Genomic DNA, 13193 nt, shown 5'->3' with positions numbered 1-13193 from the left:
AAACCTCTCCAAAATGGCTAAAGAATTGTGGAAATAAACATATATTTTACGTAAATGAAATGAAATTTAAATAAATAAGATTGCCAGAAAATAAAAAAGGATTCTAAGAAGAAAATGAAAATATCAAGAGTAATTTACAAAAAGCATTATTATTTTGATCATTTATGTGAATATATAATTGGGGAAAACATAAAACACATAATTTGCAGAAATGTTTTATTTTGTTCAGATCTTACAATAAGATCAAGTAGATAATAGTCATCTTACGTATATCATATCATTAAAATACTACATTTAAAACATTAACTATAGTATAGCGATGTACAAACTTATCACACTTATATATTCTTAATACATTTTCAACACATCAAATATAGCACACTCTAAGCCATCACAGATATTCAAACCTCCTACAATAAAAGATGACCACAAAAGCATTTAAGTAGCCATTTTGCATGACAATGGCCAGCAAGAAAAGAGAACAAGTTTTAGCTAATATCTGCAGCAGAATTACACCACCATGGCATATATAATCCAAACACAATTTAACAGTTTAAGACATATTCGTCTTCATTTACTACAACAGACATTATTCTTCCTCTTCACATAGGCATAATTTGATACCGTAACTTAGTACCTATGCTCCAGTTTCTCTCTTTCCTGGTAACTCTTCACATACCTGCAAGCAATACAATCATAGTTCATTCACAATTATAATAGAAAAAAAAAAGAAGAAAAAATGTAATGACACTATGTATCATTTGGCCTCATAAACACCTTTTAAGAAAATATGATAACGTTATAGCATTGGTAGTTGTCACTGCTTTCCAGGGGAGCTAGTAAGTAGGATTCGAAGTTCCGTAAAAAAGACGAAAAGAAAATATACTGCAGAAGTGGCTAATGGCAATTCTAACCTATTAACATAGAAACAGTTCTAACTTACGTTTCTTTCTAAGTGACGGGTAAAATGTGTCGACTGAAAAGGAATAGCTAAAATGGAAACGAATTGAAAATAGCCTAAAATATATATATATATGCCGCATAAAACATCCTAAAAGCTTTATACTTGAAAAAGCGGATTATCATCGTAAATGCATTAGTTTTGGAATCATATTTTTTTACCATTATATGTAATATAGATAAGAAATGGACAAATGTTGTTCCTTGTCATCCCAATAGCTTGTTTCGAAATTTTACCAGTCTAAACCCACTATAGAGCCTGCTTAACCCCGCCAATTTTGTCACCTCTAGGTCATGGTTCTATTGATAGTTGTGGTATTAACTGAACGACATCTTATGAGAAATTGGCATTATTAAACACATATTTTAGACTATTGAGCAAAGAGGACAGTTTGGCCACCTCTTGGGAATATAAATGACTTGATATCACACATCATGTTCCCATAATGTACACAGATGTGTTAGAATGTTAGGAGAAGAGGATATAAAAACGAGTACACAATCATTTATGCATCCAACCTAACACACACAGAGAGCATTACATATGTACAGATGTTCAATGAAAAGCTTTGGCAGTAGCCTTCAACCCAGTTAAGGATATTCCAACTTTTCATCATATTACTTCTAACTATTTTACATTAACTTACGCTTATGCCCTATTATCTATCATGTTGTACATTCAAAATATTCTAACTCTCACCTCTTAATCATCATCATGTACCTTCTACGTATTCTACATTACCTTATGCTTATGCCCTATTATTTGTCATGTACATTCAAGCAATGTTGGGGAACTCGCAACTCGGGCTCCCCATGGACAAAATCCGAGGTAGGAGGAATCGACCACTAGGGATAACTATAATTACTATAAAAATATGGGCTGTTTGAGAAGTGGGCCGTAATCAACTAAGTGACAGGCGAATATGAAACTAATATTTTCTTACTCAATTTTACTATTAAATATATTCATTTGATACAGTTCTCAATTAGGCAGGATTATTAATCGTATTTCAATGTAGTCAATTAGGTTTTGCCTTTCATACAAGATTGGATCCTCATGAGATCTAATGCTCCAGTCTTCTTACGATTACATCTCTGAACTTATCTTGGGTCTTGCCGATTTTCACAAAGCTGAGGGTGGCCTAGATCTTTCTCTGATAAACGGCAGACCATCTGATGGTAGATCTCACTATCTCAGGGTTTTATTGGGATTTTATAAAAAAATTTATAAAAAATGTTTGAACAGATTCTACCCGAGTTGACCCAATTTGCCTGATTCCACCGAGTTCGACCCGACTTAGAACCTTTGACCAATTTTTTAGTCCAATTCACCGAGTTGTATGACTTTTACAAAACTGATATGTACCTTCCAAGTAGATTACATTAGCTTATGCTTATCAGCTTATGACCTATTATTTATTGCATACATTCAAGATATTATAACTCTTACCTCTCATCATATACCTTCCAAGAAGTTTACATTAGCTTATGCTTATGTCCTATTATTTATCATGTACATTCAAGATATCTTAACTTTTACCTCCTAATATTTATCATATACCTTCCATGTAAATTACATTAGCTTATGCCCTTCAACCCACCATATTCTCAAGCTCTATTATCGCACTCTCCAAGAGTACCCTCTCAGAGTTTCTCTTCAGTTGTGGTCTCATCCTTAACCAAAAAAGGTCTTCTACAAGACAAAGTAATACATTGCCGACCTTGTATTGATGACTTTGGTATTGAGATACTCGTAAGACGTTATTTGTAGACTGACATGGGGGCTTCTAACTGCACCATTAATCTAGCCCAACCTACTTTTGAGTAATAAAGGAGGCTCATAAAATTACCAAAGGTTAGAAACTAAGAGAACATAACAAAGGATTCAGATTATACGGCTGAAAGATCTAGCTGCAATCGGATCGAAAAAAGAAAATAGGTGTGACATATATGATATATCATGTATGTTAGAAGTTAGAACTCAAAGAGAACCATTGAAAAATTGAAATTCAGCCATTTTACTCATAACAGCATAATTACGTTTGTCATCCTCCTTCCATTTTACACTTACTTCGACTCTACAACAAATTTCCTTAAGACAAATTATATGATGAGGGACAACCTTACACAAATCCCTAGACAGTATGTATACGTATAATCGTTAAACACTGGATCATAGTAGCTTACACTATATACACAAAAATCGACACGCAAGATTGAAACATTCAAAAGCCAACGGCTTGAGCCGATTAAACCTCCACCCAATACTTCAAAAACAAACCCCTTGGACACCAATCTCAAAATCCCCAAAATTAGGTTCCACTTACATAACAGTAGAATTTATAAGCATTTATTTATTTTCTAAATTGCCAATTTATTTTAAAGAAAAAAAAAAAAAGTGTGTCCAGATTCAAACTAATTATTACAACCATAGAAATATAACATAAAATACTTGATCAAGATAGAGTCTAACACCCTATATCTATACTTATATATATATAATATAAAAGTCAATGAAATGAAATGAAAAGGAAGTGATGGGTAGATGGAAAGAAAGAGGAATTACGAGTGGACGCCGACAACAGGGCCGACCAGAAGGATGGCGCTGATCCAATTGTCGGTGACTTTGTGGGTGATTTTGTGAGTGAAATCCTTCCATAGCCCCGTCATCACTTTCTGCTGGAATGGCGAAAGTGCGTACGTCACTGCTCTCACCTTCACCGGTACCTTCCCCATCTTCTCCTCTTATTTTTCTTTCTCCGATGTACTGATGATCTCCGTTCAACCTTTCAGATAACTTTTTGACTTTTTTTTCTTATAAATTTCTTTTCTATTTGTCTGGAACTTTCGGCCGTTTGGGCTGACTGCTGGCCTTTTCTAATATTTCCATCATGAAGCCCATTACTAATTATATTTCCAAAAATGATAAATCCTTTTAAAATGGGATAATGGCACAGGAATGTAACCAACTATGACCAAAAGGTTATGTAATATAACCAACTACTCGACTAGCTATGTAGTGTAACCAACTTTGTTTTTTGGGTTATGCAATGTAAGCAACTGGATACAAAACAAGTTGCCGGTTACCACTTTTATTTTTATGGGATAATGGCACCGGAGTGTAACCAACTATGACCAAAAGGTTATGTAATGTAACCAGCTACTCAACTAGCTATGTAGTGTAACCACCTTTGTTTGTTGGGTTATGTAATGTAAGCAACTGGATGGAAAACAAGTTGTCAGTTATCATTTTCATTTTTGAAGAAAATCAGCAGATTTCGACGACAGTAAAGAACAGCAGCAAATTCTGGAGACATGATCAGACTTTTTTTTTTTAGATTTTGTATCTTTTGTTGAGTCATTGCCATCCAGATCTTTAACAATAGTTGTGGAATCCAATAAAGCAAACCCATTGAGGTATCTGATCATGGTAAGTGCGGTGATTAATATTATAGTATGAATCGGCGTGGTGAAACCATTTGTCTACGACGACGAAGGAGAGATTTATATAGATATAGATATAGATATAGATATATAGTGATAGATAGAAGAAGATATATTGATTGATGATATAATAAATCGGGTGGGTTAATATATTTGGTTTTACATTCTCATTTTGGGTTGTGTTTCATAGTCCGTATGATGAAATGAAGAAGATTAAAGAAGCAAAAGAAATGAATAATCCTATTACTTTATTTTTGTTAGTGGAATTACAAAGGTGGTTACACTACATAGCTAGTCGAGTAGTTCACTACATTACATAACCTTTTAGTCATAGTTGGTTACACAACATAACCTTTTTTTCATAGTTGGTTACACTCTGGTGCCATTATCCCTAACTTTATTTTTGGCTTAACCGGATGGAAACTTAAAGTAGTCGGTAACTTACATGACATAACTCAAAAAACAAAGGCGGTTACACTAGATAGCTAATCGAGTAGTTGGTTACATTAAATAACCTTTTGGTCATGGTTGGTTACACTCCGGTACCATTATCCCTTTTAAAAATCATTTTAAAACCTCCAAATCATCATGACTGTTACATTCCACTAAACCCTCTTTCTTAATCTCAACTCTTGATTTTGTCACATGTCATCATTCTATAGTTGGAAGAATTTTTAGGAGGTTTAATCAAAAGAATTTATCATTTCTCTATATTTTATTCTATTTCTATGTGATGGAATACATGATTATTTGTTTATTTTATTAATTTATAATAAAGTCTGGTCTTAGGCGAAGAATTCAATGAATCAGTTCGCTTGACCAACTCAATTCATAAGGTGTCGTTAATGTACCTAAATAAGTTGATGTTAACATTTTAAAATTTAAAACACCAGAAATACCACTCTCTATATTTTCAAAGGACAAAGCATGGGTTCAACAATTGTATATAAATTATGTACTGAAATTTTGAAATGGCTTAAATTGATTAAAATATTTTTTAAATTTTACCCTTATAGTTTTTAAAATAAACACAAATCAATCTTTCATACACCTTTGCTAAGTTGTGGTTAGAGGTGGACATTGGATTGGAACCGATGGAACCGGTTCTTCAAAAAATGGTTTATAACTGGTTCTTGGTCAACGTTTGACCATGTTTTTTTGGTTTTTTTTTGGTTCAGAACTGCTTGGAACCGTTTGGAACCGATTTTTGGATCCAAAGGTAGAATCGGTCCCGAACCTATTGGTTCTTGAGGAATGGTTCCAATCGGTTCCAGTTCCTAGATATTTCAAATTGGTTTTTTTGAAACTGGATATTTTGCCCACATATAGCTGTGGTACCTATAATTTATCCCTTCTTTCAAAACTAGTATTTTTTTCTAAGAGTTATTTGCATAAAATGACAATAAATTTTACATGAACCCAAAATCTTTTGATAAACTTCTGATCTTTAAAAACAAAAGTCACTTTTGAGTTTTTTAATATATATATATATATATATTTTTTTCAAATCTAAATATCAAAGTATAAAAGTATAAGAATCATCCCAAATATGTTGACTTTTATAATAAGATCGGTTATAATAATATAATTTGTTAATTATTGTCTTAAAGAATTTTAGCAATAGCATTGCGTTCATACAATTTCAAGATATTTTTTATTCTCATGATAAATAAACTAGTATTGTTTAGTTGTGACATCAAAATTGAGTGAATCTGCTTACATATTACATAAAAAACGAGGGGTGTAACATGTTATGAAACTAACACAACAATTATTACTAATAATAAGAGAGAATGAACACCTCTAAGACCTGTAAATAGAAACTTATTTCAGTCTATTTTTTCAAAGAGAAAGGTATAAGTCAGCAAGAAAGACTTTCGGGAACACTTAATGCAATTTAATGGATTATCATGAACACAAACATTGCCACAGTTGGCAAAATCTAGAAATCTATGATTCTATACAAAGTTATTCATTGCACAAATCATGCATTGTAGTTAAAAAAATACATTTATATTAATTTGATATTTCAAATGTTTTACACGATATTGCTGCATCATCTTTTTAACCCATAACTCAGTGATTTTAAACTGATAACAATGAAATTATATACCTTTATGTGTTTTGGGAGTGATACGAAAGTGGCAGAGTGATTTATTTTTTAGATTATTGTAGCCATTTTTTAAAAGGGTTTATGGAAAAAGATGAATATGATAAAGATTTGGTGAGAGATAGATTAGCGTTATTTTTTCCCTATAATGTGTAAAGTGAGAGATAAAATTAGTTTTTGAATTATAATTTTTTAAAAATATTTAGTAATAATTTGGTATCCATAGCCACAATTATCATTTCCCTTATTATATATAAATATATATATATATATATTGCCGGTAGAGCAGAGAGAAAAAAGAATGAATTCTCTTGCTTCTGATTGGCTGAGAGTTTTATTTTCTTGTATTCTGATTGGTGGGATTATATTTAGAAACTATTAAATGTCATTTTTATATTTGGTAACAACTGAATTTAAAGAGAAACTATAGAAAATAGATTCAAATTCTAAATGAGTTGGAAATCTTTTAATATAACTTAACATTCATAAACTCATATTTCTGTAATACATCTGTAGATTAAAAAAAATCAAAAAGTAAATGATATTTTGTTTGTAGCTAAGAAATTTATCAATTTATATATACTGTTTATCTATCAACAATGATTATTTATCTTTCCCCACTAAAATAAACATTCAATGAACTAATATTAGATATATTCTATTATGTTCTAAGATTAAAAAATTAATTAAAAATCCTTTAATTTAATATGGTACGTCTATTTCTAAAATATTTATAAAGTTGTTTTTTGTTTAAACTCTATCCTCGTGGCATTTCACACTTTAGTGAAATCGGCTATCGAGAGTTGAAGAGTTAGCCCTAATTGATTAACAGAATTTATCTTATTATTGGCATGAAGTGTTTTGTAAAAATGATTGAATAAAATAACGCAAGTAATTCAACACTTTGACTACTTTCAAATATAATATAACTAGATGTTCATTACCAAAAAATACGTTTCTCCTAAACAACTCATTGAACTTAAAAAAAACTATCAATAATATCATTAAAAACTTAAAACTTTTGATTGGCGGGTCGACTTAACAACTTGAAAACTCAATGTGGACCGATCCGAGAAATCATGTTGGTAGGTTAACGGGTTGAAAATCTTTGATAGTTTCAAGTCGGGTTTCAAGTTGAGTCAAGTATTGACAGTCTGACTATTGCCTATAAACAACTTAATCATTCATTTACAACATTTTAATGGAGTAATGTATATATTCCCTATACATACACAATAGTTAATATTTATTAAAACTATTTATAATAACTATTTTTCAAACTATAATTATAATCTTTTTTTTCAATAATAATATTTTTAAACTATAAAAGGTCATAAAACCCGCTTTATGTGTATCAAACCCATTCTATATATATTATAGTTGAAATTGTAAAAGTGTTTAAAGATTATCTTAAATGTATGTTCAATTTCATTTTAAACATCATTTTGGTATATGATAAGACGTATATTTCTTGCAATGTCTGTTATATGTACATGTTATTATGTAACTTTTAAGGACCGGGTATTAAACTAGGGCGGGTTGAAATTTAAGATTAGACACTTCAACCTGGATCCAACTCCGGTCGACCCGAGTCGACCAGACTAATACATGGGTTGGCGAGTTCACAGGTTAATCAACAGCTTATTTTAATTTTTAAATAAAAATATCAAATCAACTTTTTTTTTTGTGGTTTATAAAAGGTATGTAGATATGTAAATAACCGCTATTGTTAGTAAGGCTGTCAATGAGTTCGGGTTGGCGTGTTGACGGGTAAAAAACCTGTGACCCTGACCCAACCCATTAAAAATTCCAGGTTATAAATTTCAACTCTTACCTACAACATGTCAACCCAAACCAACCCGTCAACTTGAAAAAAATTGGTTTGGCGGGTTAATAGGTCGAGTTTTCGGTTGTTGGGTCAAATAGGCTGGTGGGTTGACGGGTTGGCGACTTAATATTAGGTCAAATAGGCCATATGGGTTATGGGTTGGTGGGTTGATTTCAGGTCAAATTAGTTGATGGGTCGACCTGTTTAAAAAATTATATAAACTTAAAAATATTTTCACGTTGGAGGGTCGACCTGTTAACCCAATAGGTCAACCGTAACCTAACCCAAAAAATAAGGTTAGTGGGTTGGCGGTTCGAGATTTCACAACCCTAACTCGGTTATTTTCGTGCGGGTTCTAGTTTTTGTTTCGGGTTGAGTCGAGTATTGACAGTCCAAATTGTTATGGCGGTCAATCGGGTCGATCTGTATCGAGTTGGCTTTGGGTCAAATACTCAAGTGGGTTTGACAGGTCAAATATGTTGTTTTCGGGTAACCTGGTTACCGACCGGGTATTAATCTAGTTATTATTAATTATGGGGATATATTAGCTACATTACCATGTAGCCAATTGACTACATTAAAACAATTAAAATTGCATTTATACCCTTAATTTTTATCCTCCCAATTTTTGATTGACATTTATAAATGAATCCTCCATCAACCATATACTCACTTTGGCAGTAGATTTCGCGTTGATTGTTCCTCCCGAATATCGATCATATTTAATTATTTACATTTTAATATTGGTGTTTGGATCCTGTGAATTGTCAAGCTTCAGAATGAAATGAAAGCATAGACTTAATTAAAAGTTATAATAAAACTAAAATATCTATATATTTGGATGGCTTGAAATTATTATAAGCATTTTAGTCACTTGTAAACAAATCGACAATTCAACCAAGTATTTTATTCTAAAGAAATCGACGAAAATTTCACCTTCATTAAAAAGTATGATAACTTTTGATCTAGACCATTTAAATTCATTAAACAAAATAATCTTAGCCCTTAAAACTCAAAGTCAAACTATAGCTAATACAAAAATCAAAGTAGAACTAACAAAGGATGTACTATATATATTTCTGAGAGTTACCTATTGCCATAAATTGTAATACAAAATTTAGAATGGCAATGGTGTCATGACTCAAGAAAGGCTGTAAATTGGATACATATAGCTTGCATTCAAACACACTATCATATATACATGAAAAGGTTTTACAATTCTTTCATATATACATGGAAAGGTTTTACAATTCAAAAAATATGAAATGCTCACTAATTTTTTAATACATATATATATATATGTAAATCCTATATATACTAATCACTTTTAATTGAGCAATCACATTTTACATAAATCAAAATTTATAACCAACATGATATCTTTGTAAATGTGAAAAAATTTTATTCTATATCATTACCACTATAAAAGCCACAAACATTTTCTTTTCATTAATCCATCTCAATTTTCAAATAACAAAATGCAAAAGGTAATGTATTTTTACATTCTCCATATTTTGTAAAATGGATGTCATTTGTATTATTGTATCACTTCTATTCTCATTTCCTTCTTTTAATACTAACAACGGCCTATTAGTCAAAATATTAAAAGAGAAGTTAAAAGCATTCATATGTTTTAAGAGTACCAGATGTTCTGACACTATCAAGGAATGACGTCGATGTAGCTTTCAAGTATGCACCTGGGGTTGCTATTGGATGGGAGATGTCCAGGTTAGTTTCGCAAGTTTTATATAATTTCATTCTCATGCACATTATTTGTACAGTGTATATATATTTTTGTTCCAGTCAGAGTCAGTGTCTGGGTCTTATCATAAATGAAGATGATCATATGGCTATAGGCGGACAACAAAAACAGGAGATGCAAGCTTCAAAGGAATTGCATAGAGAGGAAACTACGAACATCACTTTTGTTAAAATTATCTTTGTAGGATTTTTTTAAAATATTTTTTTAAAATATTTTTTTTAAATTTAAATACATTTATCATGGTTTGTTGAAAAAAAAAAACAAAAATGTGAGGCAAATATAAAAGCAATAAAATGGTTAATGGTACAATATTTCATATATTTTGTTTTTTTCATTGTCAATGGTTCGATATTTTTATGTTTTAAGATCTTAATTTGTTGTATTTAAATGTTTTTGTGTTTCCTTTATTTTTACACATACAAGGAGTCAAGGACACATTAATTAAAATTTGAATTTTTTAAGCATTTAGTAATAGATAAATGATAAAAAAAAAAAAATAAAATTTGAATAACACACGAGTTGGAAAGATACGCCTAAAACTTTATATGAACTCATACGAATTGCATATAAATATTTTGATAATAGACTATTAGTTCTTTTTTTAGTATCATTACAAGGAAGAGACTAATATAAGAAAACAAGTACACATAAATCTAACTAATCAGATAAATGTTATAATTCTTACGGTAAAACAAATGCATGAATCTAAACTATTGTATATATATGATTTTAAATATCATACTTAAAAATTACGCGTATATACTAATTCACTTTCATTGCAATTTAACTAATGTAATAATCACACAGATTTTTATGGTTTTATAAAGACGGAATGCTTCTAAAATTTGATAAACTTTGATCTGAAAGATATTTTTAACAAAAATACATGCTTACTAATTTTTAAAAATTATATATATATATTGCCGGTAGAGCTGAGAGAAAAAAAATTAAATTCTCTCGCTTCTAATTGGCTGATGATTTTATTTTCTTGTGTTTTGATTGGTTGAGTCTAATTTTGGAAATGATTTAACATTTATTTATACAAGAATCTTTTCATTAATGAAGTTAAATATAAAACAAATATATTAGTAATATATTTGGCTATTTAAAGAAGAGGCTTAATATTAGATACAAACAAATTTTTTAAAGAAATATAATAGTTCTGATTTATTTTTAATTTAACTTGAACATAATAAAAAATAAATTAATATATATGGGTTGGTAAATTGACTGCGGTCTATATAACTAGAACACAATTGCCAAACATAACGAGAATAGTAGCTTATCAACATTATTACTATATATTGTTAAACATATGATTTTTTAAAGTTCGTTCAGAAAAAGTGAGATTATGTACTCCACCATTATTGTTCATGCATAATTATATATTTATAATATTTTACACTATCTTAAGAGAGGGTTTTTTACATATCTTCATCCTTTTAAAAAAAAAACTTAAAAAAATACAAGAGTTATAATTATTTATAGTGTATAATTTTACTCAAATTTATAATTAATTTTTTTAACCAATAAGAGTTTTTTTTAGCATACATAAAAATTCATAGAAAGCTTTATATATGATATACGTTTGTCAATTAAGACCACCCCCAATTGGGTTAACAGGTTAAAAATCTTTAACCTTAATCAGACCCACTAAAATTTCATATCATAGATTACAACTAAGACCCAACTCGCGTCAACCTGTAGGTTTGTGGGTTATTAGGTTAAATGGGCTGTTATTGGATCAATATAGTCAAATGAGTTGTTTTCTAGACAAATTGGTTGACGGGTTGAAATGTCAAATGTGTGGTTTTGTGTCAAACGGATCAGTATTAATTATAAATAAATTAATGTAAAAGTATTTCATGTTGGGAGGTGGACCTAGAGGTGTACAAAAAAACGGGTTGAAACCCGAACCCGAAAAAGAACTTGAACCCAAAATTGGTCAACAACCGGGTCTGACCCAACCCGGCGGTTACTAACCGGTTTGGGTTTTCGTTTTTATATCGGATTTAGATTGGTTCTGGCTCGGGTTTTGGTAAAAAAAAACTGGTAAAACCTGGTCAATACCCAGTCAAATTTTGACCAAAAACTGGTTTCAAATCGGGTCGAGTTGGGTCAAACCCGTTTTTGGTCCCGTTGACCAAAAAACCGGGTTGGGTTGAGTAAAAACTGTTTTTGTACACCACTAGGTGGATCTGAAAACCCAAGGAGCCAACCCAAACTAACCTGAAAAAAATCAAGTTGTTGGGTTGGCAGGTTGAGACACCTGACCTATAATTGTTTTTCTTCGAATTGGGTATCAGGTTAGATCAACTATTGACAACCTTAACATGATATACCGAATATTACACGTGTGTAAAATTTTATCTGAACTTTATATTCAATTTATCGTATTAAACTTCATATATCAATAAACATGAAAAAAAAATACTAATATCATAAGACTCATAAATATATCAATGAACAAAACAAACACATCTTTACTATTAAACTATATGTTTTTTTTTTCTCTTTTTCACAATACATTTTCTAATAATTTGACGTATATTTTTTTACAATGTATGATGCATATATCAATTTATATTTTTACCCGATCACCAACCGGGTTTTAATCTAGTTATATAAGGATGATGCAGCAAATGTGTTGCGGAATAAATTTCAATGATTTCATGATTTGGTTTAATTGCTACATGCCTACGTATTGAAAAAAAGTTCATGAAAATGGTAGGGAATTAATTGTCTAATTAGAGAAATAAAAAAGTTCGTAAATTTACAAATTTAAGAGTTTGCTCTAATTAAGTTATTTAGGAGGATAAAAATTAAGGGTATAAATGCAATTTTAATTGGATTAATGTAGTCAATTAGCTACATGGTAATGTAGCTAATATATCCCCCTATTATTATTATATTATACAGATATATCATGTAGATATAAACATACAAATCTATACTATATTATAAAGTAGATCTCTCCTGTTTACATTTTAAGTTTCAATATTTACTTTCCTAAAATGCTCATATATCAATTCTATATTTACCTAACACCCTTTATCTCTCTTCAAATCTCAACCAATAATTTTTTTTTC

General features: G+C 30.4%; 1 protein-coding gene across 1 annotated transcript; it reads right to left on the bottom strand.

Annotated features, from left to right (window-relative positions):
• Nucleotides 1–473: 473 nt before the first annotated feature.
• LOC122594657 (cytochrome b-c1 complex subunit 8-2, mitochondrial-like) lies at nt 474–3794 on the bottom strand. Its single transcript, XM_043767086.1, has 2 exons — nt 3527–3794; nt 474–679 (listed from the first exon to the last, which is right to left on the bottom strand). Exons 1-2 carry the CDS (start codon nt 3694–3696, stop codon nt 631–633), a joined length of 219 nt encoding a protein of 72 aa, XP_043623021.1. The 5' UTR covers nt 3697–3794; the 3' UTR covers nt 474–630.
• Between the last annotated feature and the right edge of the window lie 9399 nt (nt 3795–13193).

This window comes from Erigeron canadensis, chromosome 3 (assembly GCF_010389155.1).
Source record: "Erigeron canadensis isolate Cc75 chromosome 3, C_canadensis_v1, whole genome shotgun sequence".
In the NCBI taxonomy this organism is placed as follows: domain Eukaryota; kingdom Viridiplantae; phylum Streptophyta; class Magnoliopsida; order Asterales; family Asteraceae; genus Erigeron; species Erigeron canadensis.
Note: the sequence above shows the minus strand (reverse complement) of the source record. Positions and strands in the feature narration are given on the sequence as shown.

Coding starts and splice junctions, on each gene's coding strand:
- LOC122594657 (XM_043767086.1), bottom strand. CDS start 3,696: ATGGGGAAGGTACCGGTGAAGGTGAGAGCAGTGACGTACGCACTTTCG. Junction 680..3,526: donor CCTGTTGTCGGCGTCCACTC/GTAATTCCTCTT, acceptor TATTGCTTGCAG/GTATGTGAAGAGTTACCAGG.